The sequence below is a fragment of the Lissotriton vulgaris genome, chromosome 4_1, assembly GCF_964263255.1.
Source record: "Lissotriton vulgaris chromosome 4_1, aLisVul1.2, whole genome shotgun sequence".
Classification (NCBI taxonomy): Eukaryota; Metazoa; Chordata; class Amphibia; order Caudata; family Salamandridae; genus Lissotriton; species Lissotriton vulgaris.
In genome coordinates this window covers 583,368,157-583,389,830 of record NC_141691.1, presented here as the reverse complement: position 1 = coordinate 583,389,830, position 21,674 = coordinate 583,368,157, and the positions used below count along the sequence as shown (strand labels likewise).

General features: G+C 43.6%; 1 protein-coding gene across 1 annotated transcript in view; it reads right to left on the bottom strand.

Moving 5' to 3' along the window:
* Positions 1-21,674, bottom strand: part of FKBP9 (FKBP prolyl isomerase 9) — a 181,343-nt gene that overhangs the window by 99,655 nt on the left and 60,014 nt on the right. Inside the window, exon 3 of the mRNA XM_086964801.1 lies at positions 15,083-15,272. Coding sequence (XP_086820927.1) covers positions 15,083-15,272 — 190 coding nt within the window. The remainder of the gene's footprint in view (positions 1-15,082; positions 15,273-21,674) is intronic.

The following is a 21,674-nucleotide window of genomic DNA, read 5'->3' as shown; positions in this document are numbered from 1 at the left end:
CTGGTGTAAGAGGGTGTTGCATTCATCTGTGTTCCCCAACTAATCCAACACAAAACCCCCCAACAAAACAAATGTCCAACATTTGGAAAGGGAGAAGATCCTGCGTAGATGCACAAGTCTTATCTGCTTCAGGCCCTAGGTTTGAAGGGAGTGGTGCAGTCAAAGTCTCAGGGGGATTATCACCTTTTGGGAGTGCCTGGGAGGCTCTCCGCAGGTACCCACATCCACCCTTTTAGGTGTCCCTGCTTGCTGCACTCACATCATAATGCTGCCTCTGGCTGTTTGTTGCTTTTTTGCTGGCAGTCGCGCTGCAAGGGATCTCCAGGAACGTCCCACCTCAGCTGTTGGGCCCTCTGCGATAGCCTGGGGGCAGCCTAAACATGCCGCGCATTGTCGCGTGCCAGCCATGGCTCCACTGCTGCGCCACTTGTTTCAGTTCGCCCGCAAGCAGGAATCGCCATACACGCCGCCGGACACTTTCTCTTCATGGTTAACGACCTCCCCCCTCAATGCTGCCCCCGAAAGTCAGTTAGTTTTTAGGTCAAGCCAAGCAGCAGCGCATATGTGCTGCTACCTCTGCGAGACTGCTGTAGTAGAGTATGGGAGAGAAGCCGCACCTACTCTCCTCCCATATTTTTCATTTGCTTGTGTCATTGTCTTTCATAAATGCTACCTTCGGATTTGTTAGTAGGCATGTTAGTTTCTCCTTAGTATGGCCTTGTCTTCATCTGTACCCTCCCATGGCGACTGGGCCTTTTACTTCAGTTGTTTCACAGGACCTGTTATTTAGTCTGTAAGCACTATTTACTTTATTGAGTTTCTCTTACTGCAGGCCGGACATGCGCTGCTGCAGGTGAAACCACTGGTATTTTTTTAAGCAGCACGGCAACCCTGTAATACGGGTGCCTGCTTTCAATCACTTTAAACCGTAATTATCTTGTGTCTGTTTCAACACCCTCCACCTCCCCCCCTCCGGGTAAAATGGCTTTAGAAATGATTAGCGAATAAAGTCATGTGAATTCCAGGTAGCACATAATCCTGTGCTAAAGGGCTGTAGCTGACAACAGCACATTTGTGTTACATGCAGCTGTACTAAAGCCACCAGACAGGTTGTTTTTTATAAAGAACATTACCACCACCAATCCACCGCCAATAACACCACCACACCAATACCACCACCACCGCCAATACCATATCAACACCATCAACACCACCACCAATACCACCACTACCGCCAATACCACCACCACCAATACCACCAATACCACTAACACCAATAACACCACTTCCAATACCACCACCGCCAATACCACCATCAATATCACCACCACCACTAATAGCACCACCACTAATATCAATACCACTGCCAATGCCAAAACCACCACCAATGCCAATGCCACAACCACCAATACCACAAGCACCAACTCCACCACCAATACCACTACCCCTACCACCACCACCAATACTACCACCAAAAATACCACCAATACCAATAGCACCACCATCACCAATACCACCACCATTACCATCACCATTACCATCACCAATACCACCACCACCACCAATACCACCAATACCACCAATACCACTACCAACAACACCACCACCAACAATACCACCAACACCAATACCACCACCACTAATACCACCACCAGTACCACCACCACCACCAATACCAATACCACCACCTCCACTACCACCACCAATATCAAGACAAAGCTTTATTTCGATATTAAAAATATCTTAAAAAGCACAAAACAGTTAAAATACAGTACATGTTTTATAAGAACACTTCATAAATAATTAAAAAGACAGAAATAAAAAAAATCATTAAACCAGTTTACAGCTTTGATCGTAATTTAAAAAGAAAATAGCCATATAAAATTTTATCTTAGATCTTTGAGTCTGATCACGCATGCCCAGCTAAGAAATTTAGCGACCCCACAAACCAGTGTTGTACTAGGATCTGTCTGAAGGATTCTTAGGGAAGCGACATGGCTCCTGGTCTCGAGCTGCCGACAGACAGGTTTTAGCCATTTTGATCTTGGTTTATTGTAGGCGCTACACACAAAAAAAAGGTGCGGAATTTCAAGTGCATCATTACAAGACGGGCAGGTGGCAGGTGTTTGATTGGGGTTTCCACTTAGAAGTACGTTCCTGTACCGGTAAGGTTCCCAATCTAAACTGGATGTATAAAGCCCTGTCTTTGGGTTTTCTAATGAAATCCATATACGGTTCAAGAGAGTGTACTGTCTTGTGCAGACGAAACTCGTCTGTGAGTCTACCCAAGTTAGCAGCTCTGGATTCCTGGGCATCAACCCACAACCAATAGGCTCGCTTTACCTCCAGTTTTGAAACCGATACACCGGTCTCCCACGCAACATTAAAACCAATAGCCATTAAAAACTTCTTAACCTTTGTTAGCCATACAATTGTATGCGATCCCTGCATATTCATAACTTCTCTAAGGCCGTCTGCGTAGCTAGCTAGCTCAGGTGTACGCCACAGGCGAGCCCAATAGAGAAGCGGTCGCAAGATGACAAGATCTTTAATAGATCTGCGACCAAGGTCATATTGAAGGGGTTTGTTCGAGGTGCCCCTGGGCAAGGACAGAAGCTCCCTAAAGAACTTATTTCGGCCATAACAAGGGAATCAACATTATTGAAACACAAAAGCTCCGCTCCATAGAGTGCACTGTTTATAGCTTTTGCGGAATATATCTCCAGTGCAGGAGCTATGGGTCTGGATAATAATATTCTCTGTGCTCCCTACCGATAACACCCAGGACACGTTTGAGATTTAGGGCCATTTTCTCAATATGTAAATTCCAATTCAGTTGGTCGGATATCCTAATCCCTAGGTAGTCAAACATTTTAACACGCTCTAGTGGCTCCTCATTAAGTATGAGCGTACAATTGGCTTTCCTACTAGGTTTAAAATAAAGGAGCTTGGTTTTGGAGGTATTAATGACCAAGCCCCTAGAATTACAAAAAACACAGAACCGATCCAAAAGCTTTTGGAGCCCCATAGGCGTTTTGGAAACCAGTAACGTGTCGTCCGCAAAAAGCAGAGCAGGGACTTTAACACCGGCCAAGCTAGGGGCATCAACATTGATGTTCGATAGGAAGGAGACAACCCCGTTTACAAACAAAGAAAAGAGGGTTGGCGCCAGGACGCAACCTTGACGGACACCTCTATTTACTGGCATTTTAGCAGTTTTCTTCTCCTGCGTGCCCCACCGAATGCATGCATACGTTCCGTCATGCATGCGGGCCAACAAGTTCAGAATGGGCAAAGGGAACTCCATCTCCTGCAAAACTGCCCACAGACCCTCTCGGGGGACCAGGTCAAATGCGGTTTTCAGGTCAATAAAGGCCAAGTACAAACCACCCTTGCCAATGGATACTGTCTTCCAGTGGAGTAGTATCAGCCTAAATGCCTGATCAACAGTGCCTGTGCATGCCCTAAAGCCTGCCTGGAATTGGGAGATGATGTTGTTCTCCTCCGCCCATGAGAGGATCCTTTCCAAGAGTACCCTGTCAACTACCTTCTGTCCAGCATCAATGAGGCTAATTGGACGATAGTTGGCAGGGTCATCCCTTTGTCCCTTCTTATAAATTGGAATCACCTCGGCGCCCTTCCATGAACTCGGAACTGGGGACCCATGGAGAAGGGCGTTAATCAAAAGGGAGAAAAACTTGGCCCACTGCTTGGTGCTGGCACGAAACAAGTCGCCAGGGATGCCATCCTGGCCTGGTGCCTTCCCTTGTACTATTTTGTTAATGGCTGACTCAACCTCTCTTTGCCCTACGGGATCAATTAGGGTCGTGGCGGCAGTCAGGGGTGGAGTGCAGTATACAGACTGCTCACTGTTATCTGGTGCCCCTGACCCTTCATAGAGCCTCATGAAGTGGTCAAACCATTCCCCATCAGCACTGTGATTGGGTATTGGTTCAGTGCCGCCACCATTTGCTCTTCTTACTAAGGCCCAGAACTCCTGGCCATTTTTGGATTGGCTAGCCAGCTTCAGCTCCTCCCAGTGGGAGTCATCCCAAGCCCTCTTTGCCACCAATAGTGCTCGCCTGTACTCGGCTCGTGCTAAGCGAACCTCGGCTGTATCTCGGGTTTGAATGGCACATATCAATTTGAATTTAGCCACCCTACAATCTTGGTTATACCACTTGGCTGTGGGTTTCCTGCTCTCTGATTGGCTTGACCCGCGAGAGTCAAGAAAGAGAGCGGCCATCCTGTCAATTGTCTCCGTATAAACCACATCAGCCAGGGCAGAGCCTAAATCATTAGTACAGATTGCAGAGAGCTTCTCCTTCTGTGCACTTAAGATCTCCCCCAAAGCGCTATGCTTTTGTTAATTAATGACAACATTTTGCCATTTAATGAATCTTTTGCAGTTTGAGGGTACAATTTCTCTGGTCGCCAGCCTCAATCTGTTACTGGACAGGGGCTTCCCCTCACTTATGAGGTTCCGCAGACTAAGAGATAGGGGGTTGTGGTCGCTATGGATAGATGGGGTGACAATCATGTCACCCACATGTCTCCACAGTCTCCTATCCACCAAGATGTAGTCTATTCTGCTGGGGCAAGTGATCCTATTATAGGTACAAGCACCCGCAAAATCTGATGGCGTGCGCCCGTTCACAGCTACCAGGGCATGCTCCATTACCAAGGCATTCATTTGGATGACGACCGGTGTCCATTTTTTAATTGGCACAGTCGTCAGTTGTGGAATTCCCCATCTGGCCTCCTCGTCAGAGAAGCCTCCGACACCGTCCACCGCTAGCGGTTCAAAAGTACAATTAAAATCGCCGGCAATTATGGGCAGAGAATCTGGGAGGCAGGTGAGGAGTGAATCGGCAAGCAAGGAGATGGTAGGAGATTTGGCCCCCCCCTTGCACACCTCTGGCATAAATGTTATAAAGCTCCAGGATCACTGTGGCCTGAGGAACCCGAATCGTTAACCTCATCATATCCGATGAGGCACAATGATGGTGGGTAATTTTGCAATTTAGTGAGATTTTAACCCAAATTAGTAGGCCGCCAGACGGGCGACCCCGTCTAGAGGAAATGGTTGGGACATAGAAAGAGGAATAACCAGACTTATACATTGGCTCAAGGCACCAATTTTCTTGAAAAATGCACAGGTCATATTTTTCAATTAAATTATTCCAATCTGGAAGTCATATTTTTCCCCCAAAACCGCTATGTTCCATGAGATGATATTCAGGAAACTATTTTGGCCGTCAGTGTGTATTGAGGCAGGGTCTTTGCCAATACCGTCTGTTAAAAACGGATAGCAAGGTTTTTCAGATACTATGGGCTTCATATGTCCATATTTGTCATCTCTTATCGGGGCAGAATGGTCCTCAGCGGTCATCAAGCACATGGAGTGATTTGAGTCCTGGGCGTTAAGATTATTATCCCCATATAATGAGGAAGGCAAAATTGGAAGTGAACTATCACAACATTCTGGTGACCTAGATCGGCTTCTGTCAATGATATCAAATACAACAGATGAGACAGGGGAAGCATGAGAGACCTCTACCTCTACCGAGAGTCAGTCAACAGCTTCCAGTTCACTATACCGGTTGTGGCAGGGGATAAAGGATGGAATAAGCTGTGGGCCTAACCATTCTCCACTGCGCTGGTTACCACCTTGATTAATCCTCCCACCTCTTCGTTGTGTTAGGTTCCAGCCATCTTCACCCCCCCCTCCCCAACTATAGAGGTTCAAGTCCCTGTGCACCTCGCGCCTCCTCCCTCCCCTGGCGTAGTTGATGTCCATGGTCCAACTCCATCATTGTCTGGTTGCTCCACAGGCATATAAAAATAAGATAGGGGTCTAGCCATAATCGTAGTTCTGTTATGTCGAGAGACCCCCAAGCAAATATGCTCCACCGTTCGGGGGTCTTCAAAGGTTACAACTACACAATCCCCTGTGTTCTTTTTCTATTGTATCCCACCCAAGGGACTCTCTCGACCATTAGGATGTTACTGAATATATTTGGTGGTAGAGGGTGATTGTTGTTTAACCAGTGGGATACCTTATTTTTAAGTGCCCAAAAGGGTTCTGTAGTTGAGGGGACTAATTCCGGGACCCCTGTCAAGACGACCACAAAGGGACAGGCATCTGGCGGAAGATTGATATTTCGACGCTTCCGGGTCTTTTCTTGCTGGGCTATATCAGGGTTTGGGGCGGGAGTATTGGGGCCAACTGTTTTTTTATTGGTGGGCTCGTTTGCTAAAGGGGGTTTAGCACATGCATTGTTGCCTTCTAGGTTAGGGCGGTTCAGCAGGAGGGTCTTAGGTATTGTATTATTTACCACTGCTGGACATTTATTCGATGACTGGGGTTTGCTAACTGGTACAGTTGCATGATTTGCTCTTTTAACATGATTAATATTCTGGGATCTAATATCCTTCTGCAAATCATGGAGCGGTTTTTCTATACCATGAAGCCTTACTTCTAAAGGAGTGAGTAGGGTTTTAGTAAGTTTTGTCAAGGTGCATACTAGGGGATCTTCCCTGTCTTCTATTGCTCCTGTACTATCAGCTGTACTATCAGCTGAGGTACTGTCAGCAAGGATGTCAGCTAAGGTATTATCTAGAATAGTATCATCTACGATGGTCAGGTGTAGCGATAGGGTTTCAGGTCTGACCTCTTCTGTCCCTGTCTTTTGCCAATTAAATTCCCTCGTCACCTCTGTGCTACCCTTATCACTGAGGCTCCCTGCCTTAGCTAGATTTACTTTCCTAGCTCCAGAGGTGTTGTTCTTAGTGCGCTTACGTTTTGGAATTGCACCCTTCTGTCTCCTCCTCGTTTGGCTATTGCTGTCCTCAGCTTGGGTATTAACTAATGTAACTACCGGAATAGTTTCCGAAGGGACAGGAGCCTGGGGATCAAGGGAGGATAGGGCATGAAGAACTGGTAGAGCACTAGGAGTGTTATGGACTTCAGCATGAGTCTGCAAAGGGTTGGATATAATTTTAGAGTTGTCTGGGGTGCGCGCAGAGGCAATATGGCCCAAGGATGACCTTTTAGCTAGTACGAGGTCTTGAGAGACCCTTCTTTCTATCAGTACAATTCCCTGATCAATTAATGAGTTAGTATGTATAATAAAGTCATCCAGTGTGCCCGTCAACTTTGTACCACCCGCCGCAGCCTTGCTTCTAGTTTCACAAGTTGACATTTCTCTTTACTGAAGTTTAAAAAGGAAACAACAGGAACGACAGACAAAGGTCCCAAACTGGTTCAACAGTAGAATGGCGGCTGGTCAGTAGTGAGGGTCCCAAAAGTGGATTACAGATAGTTCAATAGAAGCAAAGGTATGCTTACCACCAATATCACACCACCACCAATACCACCACCACCACTAATACCACCACCAATACCACCACCAATACGACTACCACCACCAATATCACCATCACGATTACCATCACCACCAATATCACTACCACCACTAATACCACTACCGCCAATACCACCACAAAACCCACCATCAATATCACCACCACCAATACCACTACCACCAATACCATCACCACCAATACCATCACCAATACCCCCACCACTACCAACTCCAATACCACTTCAAATACCACCACCACCAATACTACTACCACCACCATCAATACTACTACCACCACCATCAATACTACCACCACCAATACCAATACCACCACCTCAGTGCCTCTGGCTCACTAGTAATAGCAGGGGTACTGTATGAGGCCGGAGCTGCGTCCAAGATATCCCTCCCTCCCTCTATGCCTGCCATAAAGCACAGTCTGCCCTGACCAGGAGGTGAAGCCAGGGCCCTACTACAGCTGGAGTGTTTTTTTTAGGACAGATATAGCAATGACATCACGCAATGCCACACTGCACACTCAAATCACGTAGAGGGCAGGAAATAGCCCCCCCTCCCGCTCTTCCTCCTGAGCCGTGACAGTGTAATCACAGAGCGAAAGGTGTTGGAGCGCTTTGTTAGTGTTTATAGCTCGGATCATATGTAACTCTGACTTCACACTTTGTGGCTGTGTAATTTACATCACTTACACATCTTCTTCACTGCACTATTTATTACTACTTTGAAGACGTCGCAGGCCGGTCTCTTCCTCTAATATTTACAATCTAACATGCAGTCGAGAAGGCCCTTTATTGCAATGCAATAGGTCTCGCATTTGTGAGAGTTTAAGCTATTATTATTGTAAATGACAATGCCTTTTTTTATGTTTTAAAACCCAAAATATAAATAAAAGGAATTGTCATTTACAATGCCAACAGCTCAAACTCGCGTGAATGAGAGACCTATTGCATTGCAAATGCTGGTTGATAGGTGCAGTCACGCATAGGCGTCCTTGCTGCGACCACACCGCCTCTCTCTGCGCCTAGCCAAACAGGTTGAATTTGGGAACGGAGAGACCCCCGGGAGCTGGACAGCTTCACAGGCATATGTGAGGCCTGGTTTCAGCAGGAATGAATCCCCCCAGAGTTGGTAGACAATAGAGCACCAGCCACAGGAGTCTTCTGTGTTCGGCTGCAAGGGACACGCTCCTCTCTTCGTTTATTTTATACAGAGCCCAGTGCATTGATAGCAATAGCAGATGTAGCCTTTACTGTAGCAGGGTGACATCCAGTGAATGCATCTAAACACATCCCTACCACCCACTCAGGGAGGCCATGTTAATACCGATGTACCACACTTAGATAATTTTATGTTTCTGTTTGTGACATAACACCATATCTGTATTATGTATGTGAACACAAAATGGTCTCAACACTTATATGCAATTTCATAGGCCTCAGATATCTTCATCCATGTCATGAGTTTCTTGAAGGTATTGTGTGGTCTGCACATCTGCCAAATGCCATTACCTCCCCTTCTGCTTCAACCAGTGCCCTGATACTTGGACCAGCCACACACACAACAAACGGATGGGAGAGGTTGGTAAGTCTTTAGCAGGTTCATATGCAATCTGTATAAGACATTATTTCTCTCTGCAAAAGTGTTAGGACATGTAATATATTACTCCATTTCATAATATATGCCCCTAGTTTGGCAGGTATCAAACATAAATTCTAATGGATGAACTTTATGTGCAATCTCTGTCCCTATGTCACCGACTACATCCTTTCATTGTGCAGCTTTACTGGTAAGTCTATGTATAGTCCCTAACTACCCACTCTATCCACCAGCGTCCTTATTGCATACAATTGTTAAGTGATATTTTTGAGAATATAGTAACTACCACACTCTCTCGCCTAGTCAGAAAATGGCTACAAAGAACATCTTTAACCTATTATTCTTTTGAATCTGTAAAACATTCGAAGATTTTACTATTATCGGTTTGTTCAGAGGGATGTCTGTTGTATTTTAGGGGAGATCTTAAACAAAACTTTTTTCTATATTACTAGCCTTTAATCTATTAGATTAATGACTGGTGTTTTCAAGAGGTTTAGCGCTGTAATACTTCTGGGCGACTTCCTGCTCTCTACAAATGCTAAAAAAGACACAGTGATGCCATCAATGTCACTTGAGGTATAGTTTATGTAGTTAACCTTAACTGAGCAATTTCAGGGGGTTTTCAGTTACAACTTCACATTTGCTGTGTTTTTAAGGGTCTATCTATCTATCTATCTATCTATCTATCTATCTATCTATCTATCTATCTATCTATCTATCTATCTATCTATCTATCTATCTATCACAAAAGTGATAGCACCTGTGTCGCTATGGTTAGGTCAGAGTTTTTATGAAAAATGCATTTTTTTGTTCTTAATAACTTTGGTGCCATTTGGCAAATTAGCACAAACCTTAAAAAATAGGTATATCTAATATAGTTTCTTCGTGGCAAATTTCTTGCAAACTCGTCAAGTAGGGACGTAAAAAAAGGGTTTTTTCCAAAATTTACATTTCTCATTTTAACCCCTCATAGGATTCTTTGCTCCTCGATACAGAAATGCAGTTAAACATAATTATACTAAACTTGGTATATCAATGTTCCAAACCATTAATGAGGATCAGTGGCACCTAGCACTAATGAACAATAATGGGGTTTAGTAGTAATAAAAACACCCATTAGTGGCAGCATTAAATGGTGCATTAATGAACATCAATGGTGCCATGCAGTAATGAGACTCAGTGGAGGCAACACTAATACATTTCAGTAGACCCAAGTTTAGTGAACTTTAATTGCCCAAAGCTACCATGATTGTCAATGGCTCCATGAAGTAATGTGCATCAATGGGGTAAAGTAGTAATGAGACTCAATGGCAGCAGCATTAGTGGCTGTTGTTTTCACCCTCAATCCCAATCATGCCCAAGGGTGTGAAATGGTGGGAGTGCCTGTCCCTGTTTTGTTTAGACCAACCAAGACTTAGCCAAGGCCTTAGAAAGCTGTATCTGACCTTTTGCAACCCCCTTTGCATTGCCCTTGAGCAGAGGAAAATTACTGCTTTAAACAAGCATTGAAAATGCAATAGGTCGCGCCTTTGATTAAGTTAAACCCATTTGCATTTGCTTTGCTAATGGTATTGTATAGCAAAGCAAATGGCCTTAACTTAATGAAAGGCGAGACCTATTGCATTTTAAGTGATTACACAATAAAGTAAGCAGAAATAGACATGCACATAAAACACACCTGCAAACATACGCACGTAAAGACATGTAACCATTGTACATGTAAAGATCTAAAGCATGTACGCAGCCCTGCTTCAGACACAAGCATACATACCTGCACACGCACACATGCAATGCACCCATAAATAGCCTGCGATTCTGCACAGGAGAGACGCTCCAGGCAGAGACATTCAGAGAATAATTCATCTGAAATCACTTCTCTGCGCTCTCCTGAATCGTGCCCCCAGTTAAGCAGAGAGGCGAGGGGCTGCCAGTAGCAGAAGATAGGCACACTTGGAAGAGACTCACGCTCTGGACAGACCGCACACTCTGAAAAGATTGAGTAGATAGAGTCTGGAGAGACCGTACGCACGTATGAACACAAAGGCACACAACAAACGTACACACACCAGCACATCACAAATAGATGCACACAACTACCCCTTTTACACACCTCGACGGCTTGCTCTATTGCAGCTGTAATTTCATTTATATAGCCCTTACTACCCCTGACAAGGCGTTGAAGTGCTTTCAATAATTGTTCAATTTCTGTGGACAATAAATTACATCTGCTCAGCACTGTATTTTACTCCGTAGATGACACTTATCATGTTTGTATGTCGTGATTGCCAGGACTTTGTAAAGAGCTTTTCGGACCACGTGTCTGAAGGCATTTTATTTTTTAGCATCCGGCCACCCACACCACTAGAGGTTGATTCAGAGACCCGTATCTCAAAGGTCTCTAGAAATCATGAGCGGCCTATAGGAAGGTGGGACACTGCGGGAGAGGCTGGTGAACATGGATGCCAAAAGAGCTAGCCTCGTCTTGTAGCTGAAGAACAGTTTCCCAACTGTACCAGCCAATCCGGAAACGCTCTCAATCAAGATGTCGAGATGTCCGACTATAGCCTGTCAGATCTGGGCAGCCTCTTTGGTCATACACGGCCCGCACAATAGGCTTAACGTGGCTGAGGCCCTCAGAAGATGCACGCTTTTCACATGCTTCAACATGGTTCTCATTGTGGTGCGTGGCAGCCTGTAAAGATCACGTTGTGAGATTCAACGCCATGCATTTCCATGTGTCAGCCTCATCTTCAAAATAGGGGCAGGTTGCTTGACATTGTCTCAGGAAGCCAGTAAATTTCATGCAATCAGATGCCAGTGCAGCAGCATCATCTTGCGGCCATCTGCAGCATAACACGTGTTAGAAGTTAAGAAGGGCTTCAACACTGCTGAAAGCGTTGCATACATTACAGGAATTTTATTTGTTTATTTATTTCGCCAGTGTTCTATAGCGCAAATGTGGACCAAGAAGGGCGTTAGAGAGCTTTACAATGAAAAAATAGGATATTAATAATGACCATGATCAATTTTCATAGCAGGCACACAGGTAAAAGTTGATTGTGATGCGTAAAAAAGGCACAATAGGTGACCATCAAATAAGGGACGACGCCTGGACAAACAGGCGCGTGAAGAAGAAAACAAAGAATTAAAGCAAGGCAGCATGGCCAAGAAAAGTTACAGCCTTGTATAGCGCAACTGGAGTTCATGCAAAGCACTCTGATACCAGATACCTTCGGGTAAAGTTTGCGCTATAAAAACAAGCCAGCGTGACGAAGCTTCTGATAAGAAGCTTAGTTGCCATGACAATGGAAAGCTTGGAATAAAGATGGTGTCGGCCTGTCCACTGTCCGTAATGCACGCTATGCTGTTAGGTTTGGACAAATGGCGAGAGTAGTAATCTTTGTCCATCCCTACACGAGCATGCAAAGCCTTCCGAGAATCGATCGCAAAAGGCACTCGAATAGCGAGAGCAGCGCATGCGCTGCTATCGCCAGGTGAGACCTAAAAAGGGCCTGGGCAGCCCCTGTGCAAAAGTGGTATAATTCAGTACTTCTATATGGTATGGCTTTCTTTTTGCTTTAACTCACTCTTGGTGCTCGTCAACACCTGGAAAACATGAAACACTTTTTTTAAAATCACTGTTCAAATATGTAACTGCTTTGTCAGCATGTGAGGCTCCATAAAGCATTTCTATTTCTTGTTTTAAAAATGTACTTCTTAAAAGTCTACAGAAAATGTCACATCCCTGTCGGCAAATAGTTTGCATCACTCCCTTCCTTTCCCAAGGACCAAGAGTGATTTTTTGCCCTTTGGCCCCACACCATGCCAAAGGACAGAGGTGGGTTGGCTTTTGACTTTTGTTCAATAAACAAAATATTTTCCCCCCATTTTTCGGTGCCCAGCCTGACAATTATGACAGCATTCAGGTGCACGATTCACAGTGGCAAAAAGGATGCAATGATGGGGCAGCTGTCAGCTCCTGTGGTCCTACTTGGCCCTCTACAGTTTGTGGGCAAAGGCGGTCTATAGGATTGCCTCTGGTTTCCTTTAACTACCCAGGCCTCTTTCAACTACCAGACAATGAAGGAGAGGAAGCTGGCAGATGCCCTGGGGTTTGTGAGAATGGAGCGCCCACCACGTACCTCCAGCATTGTTGAGTATGGGTGTTGATTCTACCAACTGTGGGATAGAGGAGACCAAGTACAACTCCAGCTCTTTAAAAAGGCTAAAGAAGAGGGCACCAAATAGCCCAAAGCCAAGGGTGGGGGCGGAAACAACCCATAGTCAAGTACTGGGGGAGGGAGCACGAAAAATGTAATAGTTTCTCTGTTGGCCGATGGGCATGGCGGAAGACATAAACAACCATACTCTGCCCTTCATCAAAGCTAGGGAGAGAGGCGAAAAGAGCAAAGCACAAAGAGACTGTGAAGGGAAATGACCAACACAGACGCTGACGCCACTTGGAAAGGGAGACTTTTTTACACTTCTGCCATGTCACAACCCCACTGATTTTCTGTGACCCCTTTGATTGGCTCCTCTTTGGAGTTACTGGGCTGATGATCCCCTGTGGACACACCTGCATCCTTGGAGTGTTACTTAACCTGAACAGATTTTCAGTCACATTTCCAAGCACACTAAACTGATGTGTTACTCTTTGTTGACGAAGGGGCAATGATCCAGAAACATACGTACACAGATACACTGCAATGGCTGCACCAACAATTGTGAGCACTTCAATACTTGTCAGTAAACTAAAGAGAGTTTTATCATGCAGTTCCATAATACATCTCGGACAACATATGTGCTGATATGCTAGGTAGTGTGCCCAACTCTGTAATTTGACTGGCTCCTCCTTGGAATAACTGACTTGGTGAGTCCCTTAAATAAAACTGTGCTCTTGGAGTAAATCTTAACTTAAATATACTATGAGCAGCAGCATTCCAAAGCAACCACAAGCTAAAGTGTTACTCTCTGCTGATAAAGGACAATAATACAGAAATGAGTGCAGAGATACAAAGCCACTAATGGTGCACACTCCAATATTTCTGAGTAAAGTAGTGATTGTGCACTGCATTTAAGATAATGCAACTTGCAGAAAATGTGTGGTGGTATGCTAGGAAGTGAGCTCCCCTTCACCCTAAATCTTAACCCACTCCACAGGAATGCAAGGAAGGATCTTTTCTTTTTTATCCCTCAGTGGCCTATGAACCATGCTTTTATTGGAGTTAAGTTGTTTTCATGTTTAAACAACCCATCTGTGTTATCCCTGCGTTGATCTGTGAGGATGTGGGCTAACGGCTAGAGCAGGCGACCTCGAAGAGGAAGAACCGGTTCGAGTTTTTACAGGGACCCTAAAAATCCTGTGATTCGGGGCAAATCACGTACTCTCTCCGTGCCTAACAAAATGAATATGTTAGTATGTAAGGCAACTGGTGCTTATGTAAAGCGCTCGGATACCTTTGGATGCTAGTTCGCGCTATAGAAAACACTGGGAAAAAATGCTCATACGCATGAGAACCAAGATGGATGCATTTGGAAAATGTTTCAGAGGTAGTTCAGTCATCATATTAAATAATGCTTACTAACATTGATAAAATTAAGCCAATCAGAACTCTTATTTTGTTTTTTTAATGTTATATGTTTAAATTCAGCTATGTTAAATCTAAAAAATAAAACATTTTTAGTATCTGCTTTACAACTTATGCCTTTTTGACCAAATCTACACAAAATGTGGCATGATGAAAGTCTGAATATGCAGTTGACTTGTTCACCAGGTGGAAGATGGTGGCCTGGGGGACAGATAATGTTATTAATAAGGCAACAATAGGCTTTCCTATGAAGTTGTGCGTCAACCTCAATTACAGAAGTGGTTTGGAAAAGGGTTTTACCCTTGAAATAAGAAACACTATTAGTAAATGTGCTTAATCTGGGAGCTAAATAGGAGAAAAATCATCAAATCATGCAATGGTTCCCAACTATATAGAAACGGTCCACAAATGCTTTACTCATCAGGGTGTTTGCAGATAAACCTTGGCCAATCAGCCAATATGCAAACCTGACATATAATTTGTGAAAGGAAAATTTGAGTCACTTCAAAAAGCTACCTGGAGTCAAACAGAGTCCCATCCAGAAGTGTGCCATTGTAGTGATATCGGATAAAGTCTGACACTTGAACAGTACGAGTGCAGTCGTCAGGTTTGTGATAAGTTTCCACCTCAATTGAGTCATCAGGATTCCATATGTCCATTAAAAGAACATCAAAATGGAGCACTGCATCTGGAGGTATTACGCCAGCTGTAAATGTAGAGGAACTCATCAGCCCACTATCCAACAAACAACTTTAACTTCAAGTTTTTACAGATTTAAAAAGAAAACACAAATGAAGAAATGAAGACTTCAAACAATGCATTAAGCTTGACAATGGATTATTAAATGATAAGAATAAAAACATAATAGAAAAAGACTTAAATACTCACTGCTACCTATGAAGGACCATAAAATCATGAACAAAAGTAATTGATTCTATTAATTAAAAATAGGGGATCATAGTCGAATGTTACAGTCAAATAAAACAAAAGAAGGCCATTTACTTAAACTTCAACCAAAAATTGAGATTACTTGAATGACATTTATCACAAAAGCTTAAATGACCAGTCGGTATGGCATAATAAATGGCATAAGTGCCGTAAAAAACCTGTCCTGATACTCCTTGAAGTCTTTGCGGCCAACCATTCAGAGGAACACCGAATCATCCTGGAAAGGCTGGAAAATTAGGCAAGTGTTTCTAAATTTGCACAGAGTATGCCCTAAATGAAAGAATGAATTAAACGTATTTATTGTCACATAGCATACCCACAGGATCTTTCCTGCTCTCCAACTTTTACTCTTGTTCAGCTCCTCCAGCAAACTAGGTGAATCACCATGTTTAGCTGGAGAACAGCCTAGAATACCAGGGTAAAATAAAATATATGTGAGGAAACATGTTCTACTGGTTGAAGGAAAGCGTCCGTCGTTGAATTTGCCCGAGTTTCTAGTCAAGTAATTTTCAAGTCAAGGAATATCTTTCATTATAGAGCTTAATAACCTTGGGCAACTAAGTGGTTTCTGTTGAGTGATGGAATGGACAAAATCTAAGCTGACTCATTGCCCAACAGCATATAACATCCCACAGAAGCGACCAAAGTGGACTTTCTCCTTCAAGATTTTTAGAGCTCTGAAGTGCCTGAAATGAAAGAAGTAGTACTCGCTAAAACTCGTACATAATCATGTGTAGTTCCTTTAAAAACAACTTTTTTGAGATATGCTGCTTCTGGCCGTTCTCATATTTGAAGATATGCATCCTTTTTTCTCAAAACAGTCTTGTTCTTTTCAGAAGATCACTGTTATCCTGAGCAATGTTGTCCTCTCTCCTGAGGTACCAAACACAATTCCTCTGGGAATGGGCGAAAACTGCCTCTGATCTTAGTAAAACGTACTAAAGTATCTATGGCTAAGTGAATGTCCAGTACTAGATTGCCATGCACCTTCTGATTCACCAGGTATCAAATGGCATGAGCACCCAGACAAAATATTACAAGGATTAGCAATATTTTGGGGATTTGTATTCCTACATCTCACCAGAATGAGAGGATTAATTTACTCCCGAACATCAGAGGTGGTAAAGCACTCATCTAATTTAGACAATGCAACCATTTGTCTATTGCTATCAGACCAAGCTTGTAAAGTCTAGCCGCGGGATCTTATTAAAGTATCTTGCCCCACCAGATGGTAAAGTAAGCAAAAAGCAGTTTGTCAAAACCAATGCAGTTTAACATTTTCCTTCATATATTTAAGAATATTCCACTCTACTTAAATCATATGAGTAAAAGATGGACACTTTGGGTGTACTACTAACAAGAAAGTCAATTTGGTGAAACAGCTTGATTATGGAACATCTTTATATTTTGACGTTAACACAAATGGTACTTGAGCTATAAGTTGCATAACAATAATAAATTAGCAATTTGCAGTGGGTGGTACTTGCAGTGTCAATAACATTATGGGGAAGTTAGCATCTTCCAAATCGACATATGCTAGGAAACCACCACTATTGATGGCTGAAGGATGTCAAGGAGGGAAACCATCCTGAGACACTGCTGCTTTATGAACAAGCTGAACTTCCTTAGGTACATGATAGGGCACTACTCGTCAGACTTCTTGTGTTCAAGAAAGAACCTTGAATAGACGCACTGGTGTTCTTACGCCTTCATCACCCATGCTTGCGGAAGGGTTTGAAGAGATTTCCATCTGTAATTAGAGATGGTTTTCTTTCATTTTTTAACTGTGACATTTACAGAAAAGCACAATGAAACTGTACACCCATGCAAGGCAATTCGTAACCCAGCCATTAATTCCAATCTTCTGGTTTCTAGAGGGGAGGGCCAGCACAAAGAGTCGTATATGTCAGGCATGGAGCATTCACTTGTTCGATAAGGAGAATCTGCTTTTGCGCTACTCTTGAATACATGGGTATTGGCCAGCCTTTGTGAGTAATAGGCCAGTTGGAGGTAGGGTTAAAGGAGGACTTGCAGATGCCTCCTTGACAGTAGATTTGGCACCTGTAGGATGAAAAACACTGGTGACGTTGAAAGCTGCAGAGTGATCTTCCATGTCAGTGTCTGCTTTGTTGTCTTCAGGGCTTTATCCAAGTGTCTGCCAAACAAGGCACTGGTCTTCGAATAGCATTTCACTAACTCTGGATTGAATTTCCATGCGGAAAGAGGTGCTCCACAGCCAACCACATCTGTGGAGGACAGTTCCTGTACTCCTGCGCCCAAAGCTAGTATTGGAGGTGACTACGGAGGCATGGATAGGAGCTGAAGAAAAATTTCTCCCTCTCAGAGAATGACTTTGGGTTATGTGCAGTAGTCTTCATGAACCTTCTCTAGGAAAGATGTAATTTCTTCCCATAGGACCAGGGCATGATAGCGCTGGCACTAGCTACCTTAATGGATGAGGTACCAAATTAGCTGATTCTCTTTACAGTTGTGTCAAAGTTACGTTCCTTCATGGCTTGGAGGGACAATGCAAGTTCGCCTCAAAACTGTGCTGGAAATAAAGGATTACGTATTATTATTTGTAAGGAAAGCTATTGATGTATTTGGAGTCTGTCTTTTTTCATGGCATGGATCCTGTGGCTAGGTTTTGACACATGTTAGATCTTCCTATACAGGGTCCAGGATAGGTATAGGTCTGAACAATCATATCCTTATAGTCGAATTAAAAGATGTTGTACTCAATGACAGTTACAAGGAAATTAAACTTTTGGAAACCCCCATCGACTAGCCGTGGAAAGTGAGGAGGGGAGTCCACCGAGGGTACAGGGTTGTCCCATTCATAGGCCCAGCTCTCTGAAAGCACATCACCTTAATCCCCACTGCGTGACCATACAAGCTGTTCCCATTATCACTGAACTGGAGTCCATATTAGGTTCTTTTTCCTCCTCTTTTTCTGTGGGTCATGGCACTAAATGTTTGAGTTGAACTATGACAGCAGGCTGAGGAGAACTAGTGGGTGGCAGCAGTGCAGGTTAATGGGGTGGTAGCACCAGCTCACCTGGTCCTGGAAATCCCAAAATACAATTTAATTAGAAAGGAATTGAAAAAACTTCACTGCTTCCTATCAACCGTAGAATTACATTTAAAGCACTCTTAATCACTTTTAAAGCCCGACCTACACCCAGAACAGAGTGAAGCGATACCACCCACACAAAAACCTACGATCTGCCCACCAAAATCTCTTAGTTGTGCCAAGAATTCACAAACCTGGAGCTGTAGACAGGGCCTTCTCCTATATGGTGCCTGCACTTTGGAATTTGTTTCTGAATCATCTTACAAATACACTGACACAGTCCATGTTTGAGGCTCAGCTAAAAACTCATCTTTTTAAAGATCTGCGAGTGCTCTCTTGCCTATCTCTCAAATGTTATAACTAATCTTCCTGCCTGCTTACATCTGCAATTAGCGGTGGGACGCTTATGCTGGAGCATCTGTTGCGCTTTATACATCTACGTCATTCATTCATTCATTTGAGATCATTTGAAGAGATAGGACCCATACAAACCCATCCTTTGAAATGGAGATACTGTTCCAGGTCAGTGAAGCTGCTGCTTTGCGTCAACTAGCACTGAGGGACAACAGATGGCACTATATGTTCACACTGTTAATAAAAGACGCAGGTTCACTGTCCAGCTTGATATAAGTGACCTAGCAATAGATGCGTGGAAAGTAGCAAGCTTCTCATAGTAACACCACTAAGCTATTTTTTGTGGCCCCACAGGCCATGAAAAGGCTCTTACAGTTGCTGGGTGTCACTTGCATCAATCTTATGCAAGGTGAAAGCTCTATCCTCAGCTGTCCGTAACAGACAGCACTGCAGACAATAATACAGAGTGGTAGTAAGGAATTTGCAGGTGTCAATGCACTTTTACTAAGAACATACCATGCATACTAACAGGCAGGTAAATGCTAATGTGAGTATTCCTGGAACTTTTTGGAGAATTCCCCAAAAACTAAATATTTACTCCAAACATATGCAAGAACAAATGAGTGATGATTTACAGCTTGTTTACAAATCAGGCTGACTTTCGTACAACTCCACTATTAAAGAAAATGACAGCTGTTATATTCTTCCACAACATATGAATAGGAAGCTGCAATTGATGCACAATGAGGCAGTAGGTGCTGAACAGGAGGATAACATTAAGCTTCCACTGTGAGTTCTAAGTTAAAGTGCCAGCAGTTCAGCTTAGTGCTTCATGCTTCCGGAATTAAGGACCAGATTTACAAAACGATTTTATGGCTGCAAACGCTTTGCAAAATGCCTTTCTTAAAGTACAAAAGCTCCTTTATGAGTCGGAAAATTCTTTCAATCTGGTAAAAAGGCTTTTGCGACCCTTTCCGAATTCAAAATTGGGCTGGGTGTGAAAAGGGTGTCTCGATTTGAAATTCAGAAGAGGATATATTTATTATTTATTTATTTATATAAGAGTTTTATATAGTGCTGGCCAGACCCGCGGGTTTTGAAGCTCTTTATAACATTTGTCATGTAGCAATCGAATACAAGGCAAAACAATAGTAAACACATATTGATTAGTGACAAATCCTGGTCAGGGAGCGAGGGGGGAGTCAGAGGACCAAGTTAAGAGTAGGTGATGTAATAGTCTTCTTATCAAATTGATTATATACTCCAAAGGGCAAGATTCTATGTTAGGGGGCAGCTATCCCTTCGGAAGAGTTTTGTTGCGCTGGCTTTTGAATTTTATCAAGGAGGGGTTAGTCCTTATATAGACTGGGATGGAGTTTCAAATTTTGGGCGCATTTCCAGAGAAGGAGCGTGATAAGGTTTTTGTGTGCGAGTTTTTGTAGGGATGAGAAGTAGAGTGTTAGTGCTCCTGAGATTCCTTGCCTGACCAGCCTTGTTGAGTTTAGAGGCAAGGTAGGCAGTTTTGCCAGTGTGCAGAGCTTTGAGTGTGAGACAAGCAGTTCTGAAGTTGGCACACATTTCGATTGGGAGCCATTTTGCTCTCTGAGAGTGGGAGAGATATGTTCATATTTCTTTACTCCAGTGACCACCCTGGCTGCTGCATTTAGAGTTGATCTGAGGGGAGGGAAGTGTGATTTGGGCGTGCCTGGGAGTTTTGCTTTCCCGTAATCCAATCTTGACAGAACCAGGGATTGTGTAGTCTGTTTAAGGTCGTTGGGAGGGATGAAGGGTTTTATTTTGTTGAGTAGTTTTAGGTTGAGGAAAGCACTCTTTACCATGTTCTTGATATGTTTGACCATGTCTAAGCTTGGGACCAGAGTGATTCCCAATGATTTTACGGAGTCTGCCGGGATGAGATTACCGTTGAGAGCATCAATGTTTTTTAGCCATTCTGTGATTTGGGGCAGGTTTGTTCTTTGTTGGATATGAGAAGGATTTCTGTCCTATCTTGGTTGAGTTTCAGGTGTTTGAGGGATAGCCAGTGTTGGTCTTCTCTTAGCATGTTGTTTATTCTCTGAATGTCACCAGTGCAGAAAGTTTCTAGGTAGATCTGGGTATCGTCTGCATAGAGGAGGAAGGGGATGTTGGCTTTTTTTAGTCTGGTGGAGAGGGGCTCCATGTAAATGTTGAACAGTGATGGGGAGAGAATTGATCCTTGGGGGATGCCCCTGCTTATGGGGAGTAGGTCAGACATGAAGTTTTACATTTTTGTTCTTTGGGAGCGGTTCAGCAGAAAGGAGGTGAACCACTGTAAGACCACCTCTTCTGCTACAACCCTTTCTTGGAGTACATTAATGAGCAATTTGTGGTCTACTGTGTCGAAGACTGCTGATAGGTCCAGCAGTAAGAGTAGACAGCATCTGTCCTTATTGAGTGATTTGTGGACATAATCTATGACATTCAGGATCGCGGTCTCTGTGCTGCAACCTTTTCTGAAACCCGATTGGTGAGGGTCTAGAAGGGTTTTGCAGTCCATGTTTTAGGTGTGTTGAAGGAGAACACATCTTTCTAGGATTTTGGCTAAGAATGGGAGATTGGAGACGGGCCTGAAGTTATTGAGGTCGCTTGGGTCAGAGACCGTTTTTCTAGTAATGGCGTGGCTTGGCCGATTTTGAGATGGTGTGACATGATTCCGGTTCTTAGGGAACTGTTTAAAATCTTGATCCAGAGCTG